At 42.2% G+C, this 24,929-nt stretch overlaps 1 protein-coding gene across 1 annotated transcript in view; it reads left to right on the plus strand.

Annotated features, from left to right (window-relative positions):
- Positions 1 to 24,929, plus strand: part of insrb (insulin receptor b) — a 128,840-nt gene that overhangs the window by 27,164 nt on the left and 76,747 nt on the right. Inside the window, exon 2 of the mRNA XM_058073090.1 lies at positions 5,807 to 6,355. Coding sequence (XP_057929073.1) covers positions 5,807 to 6,355 — 549 coding nt within the window. The remainder of the gene's footprint in view (positions 1 to 5,806; positions 6,356 to 24,929) is intronic.

Raw genomic sequence — 24,929 nt, forward strand, 5'->3', positions numbered from 1 at the left:
AGGCGGGAGGAGCAGAGAGGTGTAAGGTTGCCGTTATCGCTGGGAATGACACCGACTGCTGCAGTGGAGCAGTGTGTTGTTTTGGGTCCTCTTACGGAAAGTTTGATGAAGGGGGCGTGGCCGACGCGTGCTGGTGCGAGTGCCTCCCCCGGTGTTGTCTTGAACTATAAATATCTGATGAGTCGCAAGTGTCCTTTTTAGTTGACTTTGATACCAGTTAATGGAGCCGATGGTGGTGTAGTTGATTTTGTGGCGTCGATGGTGGTGTAGTTGATTTCGTGGAGCCGATGGTGGTGTAGTTGATGTGGGACGTGCTTAAAGGGGACCTATTATGCTTTCTCCACTTTTCTGACCCATAAATGTTGTTGTAATGTTGTGTTTTTTCTAACTGTGACGTAACAGTGAACCGGTCTTCCTTATATGGGCGTACCGGGGTACAAGCTCTGCAGGGGTGGAATACATTAGTTTTGGAAATCCAAGGAAATACAGCTGGAATAGGTGCAGATTCTGGAAGATCTAGAATGCTTTCTGTGCCGGTCATTGTGTGTTGCTCTATAGGAGTCCACAACTCAATTCAAAATGAGCATAATCGGTCCCCTTTAAGAAGGTTACGCAGAAGTACATCACATTTACATTTGCACAGTTCAAAAGAGTAGGAAGAAGCGGGAGTCCCTTTCATGCCTGACAGTTTGATCGCTTCCAGGGTTTAACACGGAGCTTCAGAAATAGTGTGGCGGGCTCACCACACACTGGCTCACAGTGCCTCAGGCCACTAGCCAAAGGTAACGCTACATATTGGAGCTGCCGCCACCGCTGCTGTATTTTGGTTTTGACGCTAGGTGTAGCGTTCCTTTCTATGTTGCTGTGGGAAATCAACGCACACAGGAAGGAAGTTCTGCTAATGCTGAAAATGAGCAAAATACTCATTACCACATGCTAACAGCATGGATTTAAATCGGGGGTCTCAAACTCAACTGGAGCTCGGGTCTGGGTGAGACCAGAAGTTCTGTGGATAACGCTAGCTAGCGAGCTGCCGCCAGTGACAGCTAGGCAAAGCGTGTAAACAATGACGCAAGAAAGGTCCGACAGCAATAGGTTTGATAAGGGAGTGATCAAACACGCTGGCATTCAGATTTTACAGACTAGTTGTTGATTCTTGCGCCAATACGGGGACAAAGTGCGTCCCTTGTGGGCTCAAAACAGGTGCTGGCAACCCTACGTGACACAGCACACACAGAGGGTTTGCCGCCGCACGCCAACCCTTTTTGTGATCTTTGAAAGGCATATTGCGTAATAACAGAATAAATAAAGGAGTACAAATTGATAGCAAAACTTGTGACCTTTGTGGTGAAGCATTGCCTTTTTTTAGGCAATAAACGCTTATGTTTTGCTGCCGGAACATGACTGGATGATTTCTGACCTGGCAACCAAGGCGGGACCCGGCGGTCCAAGCTCAGGGCCAGAGACCAACCTCCCCAGCCCTTCTCTCCATTTTTCAAGGGGACAAAAGTAGTCAGTCAACATGGCTGCCGGTGCCGGTTGGCAGCCGCCAGAAAGGTGCTGGGACCCACCCCCTCCTAACTTGGGTGAACTTTTTGGACTCTTAGAAAATACATGTGTCGCCTGATGCCGGCATGTTGTAGTCAACAAGCTGCTTTTATTTGACAGTCATTTGATTACAGACTTTACTGGCCGCAATCCATTTAGCCATCTCTTAAAGCTTCCCATTTATTTTACGCTGCTGGTCAAAGTTTGTACATGTTTGTTTTGCTAACCGTTAACAGATTGGGAAGTTAATCGGTAGCTTCATCCCTCTCATTCATGTCAGCCACAGTCATGCTGATACTTTACATTTTGCGAGTAGGAAAGAGTCGCATTTCTTGATGGATAATACAATTTCTTCAACGTTTCACAAAAATCCCATCATTTTACAAAATGTAGGCTATGTCTACCTTTCAGCGTGATTTAAATGTGGAGCTGTTGCTGGAAAAGTGCACTTTTTGGGATGTTTGCCCATTATCCGCAATCCAAATAGCTAAAAAGGTCATTAAAATGGGACACAACTATTCTATATTATAGAAAGTCCAGTTCTTACAAGGTTTTACAGTTTGATATCCGTGCTGTCAGCCTGGGATAGGCTCCAGCATAGCCCTGCGACCTTAGTAGTCAGTATAAGCGGCATAGAAAATGGATGGATGGATTGATATTCATTAGCGGCGTGAATCTCAGCACTGAGGACGATTCGATACGCATCTCGATGCACTGCCAGCGATACCATACTTTAACGATACGTGTAATTTTCTGGCGATACAATGCAATGACTTGTTGCAGGGACGGACAAATATTAGGAAAGCAGTGGAAGATCCACTTGTTCTGACCTGATTTGCTTGGTTTTTACCCCGGTGTCTGATGAGGAACTAGACAGGGAGGCGGCGGTAGACTTGTCCGTGTTGTGGTGTCCCCTTTTTAAAGGGGGGAGGGGGGTCTGCATGTTTGCAGTGCTGCCGTTGTACGGCTTCTTAAAGCGACATTCTTTGCAAATGACAGACGTTTTGTCAAGCTTTACGCCGTTCTTTGCGAATCTGTAGTGTTTCCAAACATACCATTTAAACGTTGCGCGGGGGTTAAATATAGAAACTTCCTCGCTGCTGCTTGCGTGTGAACGTCCATGCTGTTTTACTTAGTAGCTGTATGTGCCTCACAGCTTCCATCCGTATTCAATACAAAAGGCGAAATAATGATGGTGCATTCATTGCACCTGGGGAACAGCATATAGGGTGAAGTTTTACATTAATAAAACAGCGCTTGCATTGGATTTTACAGATACCCACAAACACATCGAGATGAATCTAGATTTCACCCGTCAATTGCATCCATAGCCAGTGAATGAGCCAATGCACTCACATCACGCACATCTGCATCGATGTATCGATTAATTAATATCGATTATTGTCCACACCCTTAATATCCATGCTGTAACATGCATTCATTATCACATGTAATACTTGGAGTATTTTGCTCACTTTCTTCCTGGGTGCATTGATGTCACAATGAACGCTACATGTAGCATTAACTTTTCCAAACTCAAAAACAAAATTACAGCAGCAGTGGCGGCAGCTCTAATATGTACTGTTGCCTTTTGCTAGTGGCCTGAGGCATTGTGAACGAGTGTGTAGTAAAGCTAGTCGTTATAGGCGTAACAGTGTTAACTAAAAAAAACGCCCTCGGAGAGCATAGACCTCTGCCAAGCGCCATATATGCTAACATTAGCATGCTAACACCCGGCATAATAATGTGTTTATATATGTCTCTTCCTATGAAAACAGCTACAAATGCTGCTGTGCTAAAGTTAACACCCCACATAATAGTTACTGGTTGATTGGTGTTTATATACATATAAGTGTCAAACTATGAAATCAACTATTGTTAGCATGCTAGCAATGCTAAAGTTAACATGCTAACACCTAGCATAATAGTGTTAAGTCTTATATGTGTATAGACTTACATATGTCTGTGTAGTCTTATATGTGTCTTAAAACGGCTCAAATTCAACTATGCTAACATTTATTTTCAATTATAACATGCTAACCTTAGCACACCTTGCATGATAGTGCGAAGTGTTTATATATGTGTCTGCCCATCAAAATAGCTAAAAATGCTAGTATGCTAACATTAGCATGCACAACATCCACAGCTCATGTAAGTACTATCTATATATACTATCTATTGGCTCAAAGGACATTTTCCATCAAGTCCTGTGCTTTTATAAATAGTTTATGAGCAAGGGCGAACAGGTAGCACCAAATCTATTAGTGGCAGCCCACCACGAGTACATAAATGTGTGGGAAACGCTGGTGATGACATGTAAAGTTAACATATTATTGATATCATTTTTGCAAAGAAAATGGAAGTAAGCAGGCTAAATGTCAAGATAAGAATGATTTTCCATCCTCCCATCATTTATTTTCCATACAGCTAGGATTGGGGAAAAAAAGGTGTGAAATTACGGCTGCATGCCCATGCCGCTCATATTCGGATTTCTCCTTATAAATATCTGCCCTACTATGAACTCCTCCGGTGCGAGTGCCTGCATGCTCGTCCATACGCTGAAACAAATGTGGGTTTGTGTGTCTGGGAGCTTCAGCTGAAAGAAAAAGCATGAATGAGCGTTCATAAGCATTTCGCTTCCGGGTCTCCTTTCTGTTAACCCTCTCGCATCTGCATCACTCTGGTCAGGGGAGGTGGCAGACTAGTTTCATGTCCTCTGGAAGAAATATATGCTACTTATACTCACCAGGGTATGCTGGAGCCTATCCCAGCTGTCTTTGGGCAAGAGGCGGGGTGCACCCTGGACTGGTGGCCAGCCAATTAAGCTAACAGGCATGTTTTTGGTATGTGGGAGGAAACCCCCCCACACACAGGGAGAGCATGCAAAATCCACACAGAGATGTCCAAACCAAGACTCGAACCAGGTCTTCCAGATCTTCTAACTGTGGGGCCAACATGCTAACTACTCGCCACCGTGCAGCTATATCCATATTAAGTAAAATAATGATAACATATATATATATATAAGATAATAAGAACATCATCGTTCTATCTGCTATCTCCTTCCACTGTAGCACCATGATGGCACGGAAATAGGAGTTGAGAACAACAACACAAGAGGGAGTCTCCCATCCCCGTTATGAATACTTCAACAACACTGTGTTAACTTTCCCCATATTTGATCAAGGAAGTGTAGCCAAATGCTAATCGTTGATATCCACACCACGCTTACTACTTTGGCAAATAAACAACGCTTGTTGACTTAAGCACATTTGCTCTTTTGGCAAGGTGAAAAAGTTCAAATAAGGAATTCCTTCTTTTAAATTCCCATACAGTTTTAGCTCTGTCAATAAAAGTAGGAGTGCCCGACATTTACGAGGGAATTATGACGTCATACTGATAACATTAAAAATAGCTCAGTAACCCATCATTGAAATCCGTTATATGCGTATACCGGAAAATGTCCGTTTTACGCATATATCGGATTTATATCCGGTATATGCGTAGATCGGATTTTATCCGTTATAAAAAGGTACTTCCTTGACTATGTTTCCAATGTACCTGGACGCGCAGGCAACGCTGCAAACGCTGCAAATGACGTCGTATAGCGGCCTGTCACGATTCGGCAAATCGGAGCGCCACGATGCGGCCATCCGATATATGCGAGGGAAATTTCATGGAAATGCATTGGAACGGGACTGGAGATTTTGTCCGAAATCCGTTATAAAAAATCCGATATATGCAATGAATTTTTATTGGAAATGCATTACAGAAAAATTGGTTCTTTTTTATCTGTCCGTTGTGAGCGAATTTCCGATATATCCGAGGTTTACTGTACCACACTGGCGGCACGGTACGTGTGCCCAAATACGGAGCACCTTGCTGGGCCATGCCAGGTGGCTCCTCCCACTCTATACTCCTGACCTCCATAGCGGCATACCGGCTGCTCGGAGCATGTGTCCCAATATAGTGCACTTTGGTGGGCCACAGCAGGTGGATCCCTCCACTCTATAGTCTGGTTCTCCTGGTAGTAGTAGTAGTAGTAACGTCATGATATTTGGTTAGGACAAATCAACAGGTACAAATGGTAAATCCTAATTTGTTCCAGTCCTTCATACCTCCTGGTGTGTACAGTTAAATGCAAGTTTAGCAAAAGTCGATAGAAAAAGAAGTTATCTGTTGTCTGTGTCATATTGTTGAAAGGTCTGGTCTCTCGGTTTCTCTACTAAGAATGTGTGCCGTCCCTCTGTCTTTTCAGTTTGTCAAAGTAAGGACATCCGCAACAATGTGACCAACCTGCAGACGCTGGAGAACTGCACCATCATCGAGGGCCACCTGAAGATCCTGCTCATGTTCAAGACCAAGACCGAGGACTTCCGGGGCCTCAGCTTCCCGAAGCTGCTGGTGGTCACCGACTACATGCTGCTCTTTCGCGTCTACGGCCTGGATTCCCTCACCGATCTCTTCCCCAACCTGACCGTGATCCGCGGGAACAACCTCTTCTTCAACTACGCCCTTGTGATTTACGAGATGCTGCAGCTGAAGGAGGTGGGCCTTCACAGCCTCATGAATATCACCAGGGGGGCTGTGAGGATAGAGAAGAATCCAGACCTCTGCTACCTGGCCACTCTGGACTGGTCCAAGATCTTGGACTCGGTGGAGGACAACTACATTGTGGAAAACAAGAACGACCGGGAGTGTGGCGACGTATGTCCCGGCACGGCCCAAGGCCAGACCATCTGCCCACAGAACACCATCAACGGACACTTCAGGGGGCGATGCTGGTCCCAGAACCACTGCCAGAGAAGTAAGTTTTGCACTCAGCCACAATGTCGCTGATATTTGAACGATATCAGTTGTCGATATCGGATCAGGGCACCCCTAATGAAAAGCATCCTTTTTAAACTACCTTCAAAGCCAACATGAGATTTTAACTTCTTGCTATCAGAGAGCGATGAAATCTTTTTTTCCCCATTTTCCTTTTTTAGAATTCAGTCTTTTTACCTTTTGCTCTTATTTTGCCAGAGTGTGTGCTTTTTGGGTTAGTGAGTAAAATTCCAATGCAAAAATCCTTACATTTATTGATGCAATACATCATTGGATCATTTAGCCCACGAATGGAGACGTGTGGAGCCTGGCCATGTTTTCTAAAGGGATTTTCCCCTCTGCACGCTCTTATTTTGAAGGCTGGAAATGTGTTGTGTCTGTTGAGAATGCTGCTTGATGCTTAAGACGAGCTGGGTGCAGGAGTAAACATGCCGGAACCTGCACGCCATTGCAAAACGCTACATTAAAGCTCACATCTCCACTAGCATGCTCTGCTAAACTAAGCTAACCCTAGCTAGCTTCCATTGGCGCTCCGTAAGAGAGGGTTTTTTTGCCATCTTTTGCAGGAGTTTAATGCAGGAGGGCGTAGGTGAGTACAGTAAACCTCGGATATATCGGAAATTCGCTCACAACGGACAGATAAAAAAGAACCGATTTTTCTGTAATGCATTTCAAATAAAAATTCATTGCATATATCGGATTTTTTATAACGGATTTCGCCTATTTCGGACAAAATCTCCAGTCCCGTTCCAATGTATTTCCATTAAATTTCCCTCGCATATATCGGATGGCCGCATCGTGGCGCTCCGATTCGCCAAATCGTGACAGGCCGCTATACAACGTCATTTGCAGCGTTTGCAGCGTTGCCTGCGCGTCCAGGTACATTGGAAACATAGTCAAGGAAGTGCCTTTTTATAACGGATAAAATCCGATTTACGCATATACCGGATATAAATCCGATATATGCGTAAAACGGACATTTTCCGGTATACGCATATAACGCATTTCGCTTATATCGGACAAAACCAGTGGGAACAATTGAATCCGATATATCCGAGGTTTACTGTATTTGCGATGAGATTCCGCCACAATTGAACTTCTCCCTCACACAAACAACATTACGGCACTTTCCGCAAAGTACCGCATTTAACGGTAAATTCCGTTTTTGTTGGTCAATTCTGCCATTCTGTCCGCGTCTGCACTAAGGCAGGAATCGTAGAATGGGGAATGATCTAGACTGGGGTGGCAGCGAACTCTGAGCGGCCTGAGCCACATTGTGTTCTTGTGTTGGCGGCATGCATGTTTACGTTCTAAAGTGGTACGCAGCCTCTTATCTCCCAGCGTGTTTATATGTGACATTAATGGCTATAATGATTGATGTAACGCGCTTGTGGAAGCCACCATGCGAGGAGTCCAGCGATACACGGAACATGTCAATGGGTGGAAAGCAATGGGTTTGTTCATTGCGGCTTGAGTTAAGCCCTCTGATTAGCATCCATTGACTGGAGCGTGTGTGTCAGAGGAAGTGATTCATAATTACAGGCCGGCCATCTTTTTGAAGTCTGAAATGACTCAGGCGTTATTGTTGAGTCAGGGATCTGTGCCGTTCAAGGTAGGCATTGTGGAGAAAGACTGCAAGCGAGAAGAGTCGGGACAAACAGCATAGTACACATCTTTGTTGGTATTTTCTTTTTGCCTTTCATTCCAAAAAAGAACTGCGGCTTTGCGCGGCAGCCTGTCAGCCAGCCAGAGGGCCAGCCGGCCAGTCGGCCAGTCGGCCAGTCAGTCTTTCCTCTTGTCGCATAAACACAGAGAATGGCGTCTATTGTAAGACACGCGGAGAGAATGCTTATTATTTTTTTCAAGGCGATTATAGCTTATGTTGTTTTTTTTCCCCCTCGTCCGACTCTGTGTCTGAACACAGGCTATGTTCAAAGCGTAACGACCACGGCCGTGTTTATACTTGAACTTCAACTGTCACAGCCCGCATATAATGTTGGCTGCTCGCTCGTCTTTCGGAACTTTCTGCTGGGCGGGGAAAGTCAGGAAGTTGACCTTTTGTGTCTGTGCTGCTGGCGTTGCTAACATGTGGACATGTGGAACAAGACTCTTGTTTGAAAGACAAATAGCTGGGACCATTGACAAGGCTGCAGCAGAGGGAAAGTGTGTGGGTGAAGAATGTCAACTGATAAACACGGCTGTGTTTATGGTACGTCAAGCAATGTCTGTGCATGTGCCTTCATGTCTCCTCTGCCTCGGATAGGCCAGCACAGGAGGTATGACGGGCATCATGTGATCAGCACCAGTGGAGTGTGTGTGTGTGTGTGTGTCTCCACTTATTGTAAATGTTTATTGATGTTGGCGTACATGCATGCTCATGTCCCCAATGGATATTAGAGCTGCAAATGACATTTGCGGCGCCCCCTGCGGGTTTTGCTCAAACTCCTGTGGAATACATGCTGGCATACACGTAACGCAATATCCTGACACTTCTGTAATTGTGACTGATGGTCGGCCATGTTTTTCAGCTGATCTTGCTCAAATTGAAAACACACCCTGAAAGGTGTGTACCAAATTTCTTGGTGTTTGGACTAAATTCCATAAAGCATGGGTGTCAAATTCAAGGTTGCATTTTTGAATGATAACGGTAAGTTTGTTGAAATGACATTCATAGTTCCCGACTTGATGACATGACATGACATTGACTTTACGCTTCGAAAAACGGAACAATGTAGAACACAATCAACAACAACATATAACGTATCTAAGCAAAGCTGATGAATCATGTCTGGGATCCTTTAATCTGTCTTGCTAAATGTATTTGAAGAGCTTGCAACCAAAAGGCGCTAAATCCAATTTTCACTAAGTTGTTTTTCATGAGTTTAATAGACCTCTGTCATGTGTATCCAAATCACATATTTTGGTCTTGAAATCATTTTAAAAAATATGAAAAAAAGTGATATGAAATTTATGCTTTCAACCAAAAGGCGCTATTTCCATTTCAGATTTCAACCAAAAGGAGCTAAATCCCTTTCTTTATTCTTTATTCTGATTGGCCCAAGTTTCCCATCTATTGATAATCTGACCAATCAGAGAGAAGAATACAATTGGCACTGCACATACAGAAAGCCAGTATCAGTGCGCATCCTGTTTTGTTTGTGTACATTAAGTACACGTATGATAGTTACAGTATGTTATGCAATTCAGGAGAACACAAATTGTGTTTTTACAGTATTCTGTAACATGGAAGTTTTTTTTACGCCATAAAAGGCATGTCTCTACCTTGACACCTCCAACTTTCATGAGAAACATTATTTTACTTGTACTAAAAACCATACAATGTAAAGAGTTTGTAATGAGATGATTTTTGTCACTGTCACCTTCATGGTGCAGTCAAATATGAGCACTGCTTTTAATAACATTTTTATTCATTTAATTAATAATAATGATTTTGTATTGTATGTTGAGAATGGCTTCTGTGTTGTAATTATTTTATTAGCATAGCACATTAAAGCACCTTACATTCTTTTACAACAATGCCATTGAAGAAGTTAAAGGTGACTTCAAATTTATTTCAGCCAAAAGGCGCTAAATCCATCATTTCAGCCAAAAGGCGCTAAATCCGGAAAAAAATTAATTAAAAAAAAAAAATAAAATACATGGTGTGTGCAGGATTTTTATAGCATGCATTTTTATGACCTATATTGATAGCTCTTTCATTTGCAATATAGACTTGATGACCAAATAGATTGATATGTGCGTAGTTAAAAATCATTGATTTTCTCTAAATCAGTCAAAATGGATTTAGCGCCTTTTGGTTGCAAGCTCTTCATTTGTTCTGTCCGTTTTTACAGAAAATTGGAACTTTCCTTTCAAAGTCCATTTAAAATGAATTCTAATAATAATTGTATAGCCACATTTCTTCTCAAATGTCTTATTTCAATAAGAGTCCAGAGTGAAAACCGTAGTAGTTGTATAACAACATCTACCAGCACAGGCAGCACAGCAGGGGGTGCACGTTTCGACACATTTTCACCCTTTTTAACATTTAATGCTGGCTTCATGTTAAATAGCGGCGAAATTAGTCGGCATTAAGTTTTAATTGTGCTGTAAAAGCTGTAAACCTCAGGGACACACCATAATTCATTGGTGTTTTCTGCTTCATTTTTTTTAATGGCTCGTTAATGGACCATTGAGTTAGTTCTAGTTAATTTAGTCAAATGCTCTTCTGTAGTCTGCTTTTTATGAGTGGTTTTAGAATGTGGTTCATCTTGATGTCCTTGTGGTTTCATATTGAGAAGTAGAATTGTAGCTGATTAAGGTCTTTCTTGCGCACAACAATATTTCATCATGTATTGCTTCGGGATGGGAAGTTCCTCGCGGGTCAGACTTTAAAAGACGTGTATCCGACCCGCAGCTGGACGTAAGCCAAGCAGATGAATGCACAGATTTAATAATACTCACAGATGAGCCAATAAGAGAAGACAGACTCTGCTCTTGGATAAAAGTTTGTCTGCTGTTGGGGCCTGGCGCAACATGTTCAGTCTCACACACTCTGCATGCTTGCACAACACACACACACACACACACACACACACACACACACACACACACACACACACACACGCAAGCAGGAGTAGAGAATGTGTTTCAGGTCAAAGTGAACTTGTTTTCCATCTCACACAAACACACGGTCGTCCTCATCAAAGCGTCACACTATACTCTTTGAAAAGCCAACAACAAGATGGCGGCACACACACACACACACACACACGCAGCGACTCAGTATTCTGTTTAACAAGCGGCAGCTAGTTTGTATTTTGTGTGCGTGTGTTATGTGTAATTGAAATGCAAAATGCAGACCTGGCCCGGGGAAGTTTCTGTTGTTCAAATCCAAGTTGTCCACAGAGCCACATAAGCTAGTGCTAGCGTAGCACCGGAAAGCTACTAAGTGCTTATCCTGAAGGAGCTGTAATGGTGGCAGATTTCAATCACACAGCCTGGATAGGGTTTACGCTACCATCGATAGCACATCGACGCGTCACCATCTCCATAGCTTATCAATGACTGAACGGATGGAACCGCACGCCCGAATAAGACATGCAGGCCCAGTTTCAAGGACGCAACACAGAGTACCCTGTGCCAGTGTGTCTATTTGGCGTTACACTGCCGAACCTCCACACTGTGTACGAAAGAGAAAGGCAGCAGATGCAGATATGCCACCCACCCTTTAGAGAAGAGACACCATGAAAACCCAGACTAAGTCAGACCAGTACTAAGGAGCAGCTTTCCCCCAGGGCTGTGTTGTCATAGCCAACATGAGCAATGACAGGATGACCATTCCTTTAACGCAGGGGTCTCAAACATGCAGCCCACGGGCCAAATGTGGCCCGCAGGACACTAGTTTGAGGCCCCCGCCTTGATATGAAAGTTTAATGTTAGTGCGGCCGACGCAAGTTTGATATGGATGCTGTATGGTATCATGTACCCAGAAAAAATTATTACGTTTGATTCATGTTCATGTTAAAGGTTAAATAACTGTTAATAGTTATCCTCCCTATCCGTGTGGAAGTGGTAAGTTTTTGGCTATTTAAGTTTAAAGGAAATAACTCGAAGGCTACCGTTTAGGTCGCTAGCTCTCCAGTTTGTGAGTTAGAATGTGTCTCAAGACCCTGCAGTTGCGCAATATGTTGTAAATAAAAAGAGTATAAATGTGACTATAGTCGTGTTTTGTCATGTCTACAGGGCTCTAATAATGCTTTGTTCATTTTAATATGAAAAAAATCATTTGTCTACCCACCAATTATATGTGCTTTCTTAAGTTTTTATTATTTATTTATTACTGATTGATTGATTTTCTTTATTCTTGATTTGTTTATTTATTTTTCATCTTAATTTGTGTAGAACAATAAAAAGATAGATATTTGAGAACAGTGGAATGTTTTATCAGAGATTTTCTTGTAAAAAATTGGAACAGTTTTTTAAATTTTTTTATTTTTAATAAATGCGTTTTTTTGTTTTTTTTAAAACCTGATGCGGCCCAGTCTCACCCAGACCCGAGCTCCAGTGGCCCCCAAGTAAATTGAGTTTGAGACCCCTGCTTTAACGTGTGTGTTTAGCACTAACAGGCGTCATCTGCCTCCATCGTCATCCTCAGCCGGTCACCTTGCTAATTAATAAAGGTTCTCGGGGTCGCTTCACTTCCTAGCTATCAAATCAAACCAATCAGACATGCTGGAGGGGGGCATTTCAGGGTTGGGCGAAGCAACAATAATGCAATGGCAAACATGGCGGAAGGTTTCACGTTTGGCTTTCCGAAACACGCATGCACTCGATACCGCCACGCAATATCACCACAGGGGCAAACGGTCAACCTGAAGCAGGCTAAAGTTCCATTTTTGCCATTCAGGTAGCTTGAGAATTGCACACTTGTCGCCCCGCTGCCCTCAAAGTGTTGCAAAATATCACCAAAAGATATCCGTCTGGAGCAACAGGAACTTTAACCCATATTCCAAATCTGGTATACAGTATTCCTTCTTTCAGCTTGTATTTCATTCTGCTGTATGCAAAGCAAAGAAATACTCACCTGTACGCATGTACAGGGTCAGGAAAAATGATCTGACACGTTTGTAGGTTCATTAAAAGGCAAATAAAGTCAAGAAACAAAAAAGTGTTTTCATTTTCACAAAGTACAGTAAACCTCGGATATATCGGACTCGGATATATCGGAAATTTGCTCACAACGGACAGATAAAAAAGAACCAATTTTTCTGTAATGCATTTCCAATAAAAATTAATTGCATATATCGGATTTTTTATAACGAATTTTGCCTATTTCGGACAAAATCTCCAGTCCCGTTCCAATGCATTTCCATGAAATTTCCCTCGCATATATCGGATGGCCTCATCGTGGCGCTCCGATTCGCCGAATCGTGACAGGCCGCTATACGACGTCATTTGCAGCGTTTGCAGCGTTGCCTGCGCGTCCAGGTACATTGGAAACATAGTCAAGGAAGTGTCTTTTTATAACGGATAAAATCCGATTTACGCATATACGGGATATAAATCCGATATATGCGTAAAACGGACATTTTCCGGTATACGCATATAACAGATTTCGCTTATATCGGACAAAACCAGTGGGAACAATTGAATCCGATATATCCGAGGTTTACTGTACATATAATGCCATTCTGTTTCATTATGTTTGAAAAATTAAATCCGTTCTGGCAGTGCGAGTTTGGACGGTTGGTTTTGGTTTCAATGCAGATCCAATAGCTCTGAAGTTGGTAACCCATAACAAGATGGTGTTTGGAGCTGGTACGGGATCATGTCTACCAAGATTGAAGTGCAAACGGAACACTTGTTGTGTTGCATTTACAGATTCGTTTGTTTTGATAAACGTTTCCACAATGAAAGCGCCATGCTCGCCAGTCCAATTCATGGCAGCAACTGACAAAGAAACAAATAACAATGGCATTATAAAGAAACGAAGCAAAATGAAAAATATGAAAATTGTTCCTTTACTTTATTTGCCTTTTATTTAACTTTAACAAATGTGTCAGATCATTTTGCCTGACCCTGTACAATGGGCTGCGATGTTTTGTGTGCTACAGTTAGCACATGATGATGCTAGCTCACAACGGTCTAAAAAGCTTCTGCCCGGAGAAACCCCCACTACGTTCATCTTAGATATGATTTCAAATGCTGGATGACGAGTCAGATGTACGTTTATATAAACACAGCAAGCTTGGAGTGTAATTACAGGGGGGGGAACAGAGAGAGTGTGTGTGTGTGTATGATTGCTGGTAATTAAATTGTGGTTTACCATAATTGTATTTGATAAAAACACTGCTATAAGTCCTTGCTAGCATTATTTCAGGAAGTTGAATCTGTAATCCCACAAACACAGGACATGCTGAAACAGGATGAGTATTAGGTCATTGAAAGAAGACTAATACAGGAACAAGAACCATGTTCTCTCCTTTGGAGGACATCACTTTGTATACATTTATAGGGGCTGTCCACACAGAGACATTGTCTGGTCGAAATGGCAAAGTATTTGATGGTTTCATTCTCACAGATCATCCTCACGTTCTGGGCAAAAGTGAGCTTTGAGGACAAACCAAGATAATATTTGAATATTTCTACTGGAATGACGTATACATGGAGCCAAATATTCCAGATGCATTCGGTTTATTTGCTGAAATGGAAATAATTGAATCTTTGTATACACCTCATTCCCAAAGAAAAGTGCCAATCCGAATGAACATATAATCTGATTCTCATGTGTGGAATATTCCTTTCCCCAATCCGATCGAGGTATCTTGTACCCGCTCAAACGGAAAGTTGTCGTTCTTCTTTGTGGTGTTTTTCTTCTTCTGTTTATGTTATGTTATGTTGTGTATTGGCGGTTGGCAAGCAGCTTTTGTGTGCATTAGCGCCATCTGTGGAACAGAATCTAAACCCTTCTATACTTTATTCACAAGTCCAGTTTTATTAAAAAAGAAAATATATATCTATATAAAACATGTCTTGAGTTTAATTATAAAATATTAGCAAGATTGAATTTGATCTTTTTCCTCTTTAAATTTATCCCGGGTGCGTTCTTTAGGCGCATGCTCAGATATGACGTAACACGCAGATCCAGACGTTCTTCACTTTTAAAAATGGAGGCGAGCAATCGGCACTGGACTGATGCGGAAAGATCCAAACTAAATTTCAAGACTGGACGAAGGAAAAACTGGAAATATGGAGTTATTCCAACAAGTGAAAGAAAAACTCGGTAAAAAGTCGGTATCACGTGATGTTGATGTTTACTTTTTACTGGGCATGCCCTATTGACTAGTCTGTTTGATTATAGCGGCGCATGTAGACAAGAGATTGGAATATTCCTTTCCTTGTATACCATGATTTCGTAAAAGTCATTCGGAAAGACGAAAAACTCCTCATGTAAACCTGGCTAGCGTCTCAAACTCCAAATTGACTTTGTCATAAGTGATGACTCTATCCACATTTATTGGCTCACGGTACGATGCGGATCTGATCTTCTTATTAGTTATTGGTTTTCCTTTTCATATGCAGAACATTTGGCTTTAGAACCATATTTCAGTTGCCTCTCATTTTTTCAGTGGTGGATTACAGGCAGTAGAATATTAAAAATACCTGTTTGGATAATAATACCCGAAGCACTCGTTTGGTGCGCACGTTTGCTTATTAGCATCTTGGGGCATTGTCCGGGGTAGTTTTAAAATGTTCTCCTCCCCTGCCTCAGTGTGATAGTGATAGACCACATCAAAGTGTATTTATATTACACCTTACAGCATCCTAATGGGGCCCTGACTGACATATTTTGTTGTTTTTGTTGTTATGACATACCATATTTTCAACTCTATGATACTAAAATGACATCATTTTTCCTGATACTACCACTTTATAACTTTTTCTAGTGAGAGTGCAACTTTTTTCCCGCTACTTTATTCTCGTATAATTGAAGCTGTTTTTTTTCCCCTCAAGTATTTATATTTTCTTCTCGTAATTATCACTTTATTCCATCATTTAGACTTTACTTTGAAAACCAAACTTTTCCTGCAGCCTAATTTTGTAGAAATTACAGCTTTTTATTTTATGTGTTTCAAAAATGGCATTCTTGGAAAATTGCTACTTCATATTTTGACTTTATTCCTCCCCCCATTTCCCCCCATCTCATAACAATATAACCTTTTTCCAACCAACTGTTACAAAAATTGCAATGTTTTTGTTTTGTTTGTTTCTGATAATATTACAACTTTGAAAGAAGTCTTTCTTTCTTCTTTCAACTTTATGCTACCAAAATGATGTTATTTTCCCCACAGTATATTTTTTTTAATTTGGACTTTTTCTTGTTGATTACAGCTTTTTTTCTACTGATTTTTATTTTTTATTTTTATTTTTATTTTTATTTTTATTTTTATTTTTATTTTTATTTTTATTTTTATTTTTATTTTTATTTTTATTTTTATTTTTATTTTTATTTCTATTTTTATTTCTATTTTTTAAGATTAATTTTTTTATTTGCTTGTAAAAAGGCCTGAAATGTGCTGGTTTTTTTTCTTTTACATTTTCTAGTTAAATGCAATTTTAAAATTACCGCAGGCTGCAATTGGCCCCCGTGCTGAACTTTGGACACCCCTGTGGGCACATGACGAGTGACGCCAGCACGCTTTGCAGTGATGCTGCTCCATCGCAGCACCTTTGGGTGCTTACCTTACGTCAACACGCTCGGTATAGACGCTCAGCGGCCGGTGTTTGAATTACCATGAATATCTTATAAAGGAACAGGAGGCAAAGAACTAGCAGCCGGTTTTTCCTCCGGGACCGTGTCGAGCGTCCCGAATTGGCTTTGACAAGCCAGCATCAGTACCGCATGCACGTCCTCCTTGGTGTGTGAATTTCCCCCCCGCCCGTTCTGTCAGCGGCAGGCACCCCTAGGGGATCTGGAAAACTCTCTCCTCCAGCTCATCAATGGACCGGCACGCCCACATCCTGCTCTGCATAGATGCAGACAACACTACGCACCGGCACGCGGCGCCAAGTGGAGCACAAACGTACGCACCAGCCTAAGTGGAGCACTTTGGCCGACGCCGCTGCCCACCGTTGTGACGGGGGATTGGCTGCTCGTGGGGATGCGAGGAGCCAATCATGTGGAGAGGATGAGCGTGTCTGAGGACACACATGAGTCGGAACAATCCTTCCCTCGCCTGTCATGTCTCTTTGTTTGAACTAACGCCGCTTTCGCTTGTGCTACACGAGCAGACAGACGTTAAACATGGCTCCCCAATGAGCGTAACAGTTTGATTTCTTTTGCTGGTGGTTTATTTATGTTCACATGCGCCTCCAGTCATCTGCGTAAATATCGGAGCTGTTGAGGAAAAGCTTGTCGGCGACCAAGCACTCGCTAAAAGCGTGGGACGTTTGTAAGGACTTCCTCATTACTTCCTGCCTTTGTCCACAGCACATCCCACTGCTGAGCTGCACAACAGGGCCCGAGGGGAAGGCTAATGGGCAGCGAGTGGGAGGCGGCGGGATATTACTTACATATGAGAGACGGTGAAAGGAAAGATAACTGCTTTGCAGTCGCCCATTCACAAAATCCCCGGCTCAGATGGAAACGTTTGCTTCGGCTCTCGGTTTGCCGGCTTAACCCAAGCGCAAGCGAAGCTTCCTTCCTTTTATGCCGCTCACTTTGAGCTGGTTTGAATAAGGACAACTGAGACGAGGGGGAATATTAAGTGTTTGTGTGTGATGTCGGAATCTAATGTGATGATGACAATCTCCTTCCGGCCCGGATATCTGCACACCACGGACAGATTCAAACTGTCAATAAAATAATGTCAATCAAAATAACACAAGGATTTGTCAACAAAGGTTTCTCACAATTCTGTTCAGAGCAGCCGGTGTTGGGAGGGGTGTTGTCTGTATATATATTGTTTATATATATATACAGTAAACCTCGGATATATCGGACTCGGATATATCGGAAATTCGCTCACAACGGACAGATAAAAAAGAACCGATTTTTCTGTAATGCATTTCCAAAAAAAATTCATTGCATATATTGGATTTTTTATAACGGATTTCGCCCATTTCGGACAAAATCTCCAGTCCCGTTCCAATGCATTTCCATTAAATTTCCCTGGCATATATCGGATAGCCGCATTGTGGCGCTCCGATTCGCCGAATCGTGACAGGCCGCTATACGACGTCATTTGCAGCGTTTGCAGCGTTGCCTGCGCGTCCAGGTACATTGGAAACATAGTCAAGGAAGTGCCTTTTTATAACGGATAAAATCCGATTTATGCATATACCGGATATAAATCCGATATATGCGTAAAACGGACATTTTCCGGTATACGCATATAACGGATTTCACTTATATCGGACAAAACCAGTGGGAACAATTGAATCCGATATATCCGAGGTTTACTGTATATATATATATATATATATATATATATATATATATATATATATATATATATATATATATATATATATATATATATATATAATATATATTGTCTATATATTAGGGCTGTCAAAGTTAACGCATTAATGACGTGTTAATGGAAGTTTCCTTTAATGGCGGCAAGTTTTTGGCACAATTAACGTACACGTCTCCTGTTTGACCCTCGGCCTCCACCGTAGTTTGTTTGGTAACTCTGTAGCCGCAAGCTGGAACAAATATTGATGGGAAAAGGAGAAAGAAAAGAGTATTTAGATTGGTAAAGTTAGCTTCAAAGCCCTGGCAGATGGCTCTTGTAGCAAGACCAAAGTTATTTGTATCTACTGTGGCTGTGTTTGACTTATGACGGATTCCATGGCCTGCCAGAGACTGGAGGAGTGCAGGTATTGTTTTTATTGTCATATCCAGTGCTACCTGTATGCTACCTTGGCATAAGAGTGGCCCAACTAACCAGTGCTAACCACATTTTGACATCTCTCATTGAACTGCCAGCTAAATTGGACTTCCAGCTGCTATTGACGGGCTGTCAATGTGATGACCTTAGCTGAAGTCCAGTGTTTTGCTAGCGTTAGCCATTTAGCATGGAACTACAGTAAACCTCGGATATATCGGATTCAATTGTTCCCACTGGTTTTGTCCGATATAAGCGAAATCCGTTATATGCGTATACCGGAAAATGTCCGTTTTACGCATATATCGGATTTATATCCGGTATATGCGTAAATCGGATTTTATCCGTTATAAAAAGGCACTTCCTTGACTATGTTTCCAATGTACCTGGACGCGCAGGCAACGCTGCAAACGCTGCAAATGACGTCGTATAGCGGCCTGTCACGATTCGGCGAATCGGAGCGCCACGATGCGGCCATCCGATATATGCGAGGGAAATTTAATGGAAATGCATTGGAACGGGACTGGAGATTTTGTCCGAAATAGGCGAAATCCGATATATGCAATGAATTTTTATTGGAAATGCATTACAGAAAAATTGGTTCTTTTTTATCTGTCCGTTGTGAGCGAATTTCCGATGTATCCGAGTCCGATATATCCGAGGTTTACTGTACCACAATGATGCACATTAGCACTCAAAGTCATCAAATCTTACCTTTATGCATTCCCACATCGTATCAGCATTCGGGAGCAAGTATGAGGTGAAAGAAAAAGGGGGTAAAATACATCCCAGGGCTCTACGTTAAAAACAAAAATGACTTGCCCATGGGGAATCCTTAAGGTGAGAACTACTTGCCCGAACTTGCCCCATGTAAAATGAAAAGACTGCCATAATGATATCATATATCAATATATGCTGATAATTCATCAGATAATAGTACTGATGCATTGTATTTGGAGGAATGTCTGAAAATTTGTGGAGATGTATGTTAACATGGCAAGCCATGCTACCTTACACATGGTAGTCGTAGTAAGCAGTGATATTTATAAATTGTGCACCACAATGAAACATTTGACACATTTGTGTACTAGTAAAGTGTTTTTAATCCAGAAAAAAATGCTCAATGGTCAAACAATAATTTGTGAAGCAAAGGTGAGAAAAATACACAGAGAAATTAAACCGCTAGATTTTGTAGCTTGTGCAAAATCAGCACTTGGTATTGGATCTAATCGGTGGTGTTTCATTGTGACCACTTCAAATTGTCACAGCAATGTGATTCACTCACCTGTGCCATCATTTGATTTGCTGCCGCTAATAAAATACTTGTTTAGGAGGCACTGGTTCATCACTTTTTGCTGTTTTCCTTCAGAAGTTGTTGAAGAATTAGACGATGTTGGCAGGGACGCCATGATAGATGTTTTCCTAGTAAAACCATCGCTGATTGGTTGATCGCGAACAAGAACGGGTGTGGGTAAAACGCGGATTGTGGATTACGGACCGCGGTCTAAATAAACGATTCTGATTGGTCCATTTCAAGATTTGCAAGGATTGGTTTGCAAATTACCACCGGAATTACGCAGTCCGTGTTTTACCAACACCCAACAAGAACCGCTTTAAAAAAAACTCTTGGCAGTACGTCATGCTAAAGTGTACTTGCCCGACGGGAATATCACTGATTGGATTTACTTGCCCGAATTTTGTTTTAACTTGCCCCGGGCCATCGGTACAACGTTATTGTCGAGCCCTGCATCCAAATACATCCATACAGCCCTCTTTGCATCCGATAACGGTAGGATGGTGCGTTCAATGACCGTCGAAAAAGTTGGACAAATCGCATTAAACATTCAAAATATGTGGAAATTGTTAGAGTATTGTAATAAAATAATATTTACCATAATATAATGATGAATTTTGATATATTTCAATGTGTTTTAAAAGATAAATGAAATGACAATAGGTTTGCAATTTGGATGAAATGTTTTATGACTATAGCCCTATGTTTTAGGTATTTTCATTTGTACATTTCATGAAGACACAAATAAACAAAAACATGTTAGTGTGAAAGGTCTCACTCACTCACATTTTGTATTTGCTGAACGTTTGTGGGCGACTTAAAGAGCTAATATGCTAATAATAAAGAAAAATAATCATACAAAAATATGCTTGCTTACTGTATTTTTTTAAATAATGCCCCAAAGTTCCAAAATTGATATCCCTTTACATAAAATTGGATGTAATTATTGTAGTTGCATCGAATCGTTTACCACAGAGATTTCCCCTACTTATTATAGATAAAAACTAATATATATATATTATATAATATAACATGTATAAGACAGGCATAGACAGTACTATATAACATAACACATATAATACATACAAAAATTAGGTGAGACACGTTATTCAGGTAAACGTAACTTCTTACAGCGTGGTGGGTGTTCAAGTAGCAGACCGGTCGTTGTTGCGTGTTTTTACCGGCTTAGCACAGCTACTAGTGTGTTCTGTACTCGAAGTACGCAAGGCTTATGCTTCATCAAATTCTTAGCATTTCAGGGGCTGCTTTGAGGTGGGACGGCGGGATGTTTGGACGTCTAAAATTCTCAAGAAGTGTGTTACATCACCTTCATGGGAAAATGTGCCGTTTCCCACCGCTTGAGCAATTGTTTGAGGAGTTTTGTGTGTGTGTCCACTTCTTGCTCATCTTACAAATCATGTTTGGAAAAAGAGGATGCTGTTTTCCACCTATTATTATTTATCCCCTGCTGCTTTCTGCGGGCCGCAGCCAAGACAGCTCGGACTTAAGTCTTCCAAACATGCGGCACTTAGATGGCTCTCCACCGTCAGTGCTGGAAATCCACGTTGTTTCTAAATGTGATTTTCCTCAATTGAATCCTCGTGTGACCTCTCCTTCCTTGAAGTTCCATCCAACAGTTTTTTCTTTTTTTTTCCTCCAGACATCTCTGTCCAGACCCAACTGACTTCACTGAAAGTTGGTTCTTTTCCTTGAACCGATGAACAGGTTTTGCTCCAAAATGGTACATTCTCTCATTCTCAGCCCTTCTGGGAATGGCTTTCATGTCCTGGGAGCTAGTAGGCTTCCCGGTACGCGGGGTAGAAATCGCCCTTCCTGTTTTGGTTGTCCTGGTACACTGCACAAATCATTTGTCCACTTCAGGCCGACGTAAATGCAGACGAGTGTTGGTCGGAGAATGTGACCCTCGGTTGTCAAGGGTGTGCACGTACAGAATGAGGACAATATTTGTCTTCCAAATTTTTGCCAGTAAACGATACTATCGTTCCTTTGAGACCATTTTATTCCATGAATGCAATGATTATTCTGTATAAGGCTTAATAATGTCATCTCATTGTATCAAAATAATTAACTTTAATATGACCCTTGTGAGGAAAAGCGGTAGAAAATGAATGAATGAATGAATAGTATTTATAAACAAACAACATAATACAATAAACAAAGTTCATTCATTCATTCATTCATTTTCTACCGCTTTTTCCTCACGAGGGTCGCGGGGGTGCTGGAGCCTATCCCAGCTGTCTTCGGGCGTGAGGCGGGGTACACCCTGGACTGGTCGCCAGCCAATCACAGGGCACATATAGACAAACAACCATTCACACTCACATTCATACCTATGGACAATTTGGAGTCGCCAATTAACCTAGCATGTTTTTGGAATGTGGGAGGAAACCGGAGTACCCGGAGAAAACCCACGCATGCAAGGGGAGAACATGCAAACTCCACACTGAGATAGCCGAGGGTGGAATTGAACCCTGGTCTCCTAGCTGTGAGGTCTGCGCGCTAACCACTAGACCGCCGTGTCGCCCAATAAACAAAGTTTTGCAATATATTTTCCCATGGCTATGGCTTCAAATCGCTGCACCGTAGCAAGCTTGTTACGCTACACTGCTACTGCTAGCCCTTTCAGCCCTTGCCGATTAGATTTTTTAAAAATAGTCTTGGCGATCTGATCCGGTGCTGATGCTGATGAAGGGGAACTACCGCTGTAGCTACTGCTCCTAATGTCCAATGTGAAACTAACGCCACCCTGGCACGCCACGGACATGTCTGACATGTTGTTTTTCCCTCCAGCTTTGAGGCGCGTTGCAGCATCTAGCATGTTAGTGTGGCCCGGAGTTAGATACGTGATACGGTGACCGGATCGGCCCAATCTTGTGGTGGAAGGCGATATCTTTCATCCGACCCTGAATCGGACACCCCCACCATAAAATGTTTTCTCGTAGAGGGCTTTATAGTGGGAATATGTCCCATGATGTTGGCATGACGAATGTTAGCTAACTCATGCAAACCCATTTTCTCTTTTGGAAGGAACAGAAGGGAAAGAAATACAGTAAACCTCGGATATATCGGACTCGGATATATCGGAAATTCGCTCACAACGGACAGATAAAAAAGAACCAATTTTTCTGTAATTTCGCCTATTTCGGACAAAATCTCCAGTCCCGTTCCAATGCATTTGCATGAAATTTCCCTCGCATATATCGGATGGCCGCATCGTGGCGCTCCGATTCGCCGAATCGTGACAGGCCGCTATACGACGTCATTTGCAGCGTTGCCTGCGCGTCCAGGTACATTGGAAACATAGTCAAGGAAGTGCCGGATAAAATCCGATTTACGCATATACCGGATATAAATCCGATATATGCGTAAAACGGACATTTTCCGGTATACGCATATAACGATTTTCCCTTATATCGGACAAAACCAGTGGGAACAATTGAATCCGATATATCCGAGGTTTACTGGATATTATTATATTCATGTTTTAGATCATTATTGTGCATGATCGGCAAAATTCCTCAACAAGTGCAGTTTTCCTTTGAAATTCGGTACCAGAATTCAATGGTTTATCCTTGTTGGCCTTAATATTCATGAAAAATGTCAATTTTCTTTTGCAAGCCTCTGCAAGTCTCTGATGGAACTTCCACTTAAGAAGGCTGCACTTCATCATTTGATGTGGTTCAAGTCCTGAGTGCATATATTGTGAATGTAAACTACAGCTTGAGTGCTTTGTGGAGGCAGCCAGCCTCACTCGCTCTATCTCTCTATTTCTGTCTGCCGGAACACTCCTGCAGATGAATAGTCATGTAAAATCTTACATTCTATAAATTCCATTGGCTGATGCCTGCGCCGCCCCCTTCTCCACACCATGGATATAAAAGGTGCAGTGATAAATACTTTCCTAAATGCATCAGTGTGTGTGTGTGTGTGTGTGTGTGTGTGTGTGTGTGTGTGTGTGTGTGTGTGTGTGTGTGTGGTATTGGAGTAGTGACAGTTATAAGACTGCAGTAAAAAATGGCTGTTACACTTCCACAGTCATCTCTATCTGTGGCTGCAGTCACAGATAGTGATAGAGTCCAGCCTTCCCCTGTGCCCTTATGAGGAGGTGCCGCTGCTAATTACTCTTCTAACATAGTCAGGACGTGTAGCTGGATGGTTGTCGGGGAAAAGCCCTGAAAAGGGGTCACTCACTCACGCACACACACGAGCAAAACAAGAAGATGAAGTAAGAACAAATGCCTTTCATTGTCTTTCTTTTCCGTCTCCATTTTTCTTCCCTGTTGCTCCACCTTATGGGAAAGATCCTCCCTTTTTGCCTTTTTTCTTTGCTTTACGACACCCCCGCCCCCGTCCCCAGTTCCTTCCCCCTTTGCATGCTGTGGTATGCAGACATGCAGGAATTTCTGGGCCTCAAAATGATAGACCAAACTTGTCAGCCCTGGCTCCTGTTACTAAAGATGGCTGCGTTTGCCCCGGGTTCCTCTGATTGGTGCGCATGGAGCTCCTCTCCATGTGATTGGTCATAGTGTATTTGTCCGCAGAGCCCATGCTTGCTGGCAAAAAGTCTGAATTTCAGCTTTTGTGTTTGCCTAAGACACAGTTTCCATGTGTAAGCGTCTATATGTGTATTCGTTGATCATCTGAACATATCTACACCACCGGGAGGAGCACAGTGGGACACATGAGCAGATATTAGACCAGGGGTGGGCAAACTACGGCCCGGGGGCCACATCCGGCCCGCCAAGTGTTTGAATACGGCCCGCCCAATCTTTCAAAAGTATTTAATTTAAACTCAACATACAACCTGGCATCATGGCCTGAGCCAACCTTTTGATGGTTGTATC

Source organism: Doryrhamphus excisus, chromosome 5 (genome assembly GCF_030265055.1).
Source record: "Doryrhamphus excisus isolate RoL2022-K1 chromosome 5, RoL_Dexc_1.0, whole genome shotgun sequence".
Lineage (NCBI taxonomy): Eukaryota > Metazoa > Chordata > Actinopteri > Syngnathiformes > Syngnathidae > Doryrhamphus > Doryrhamphus excisus.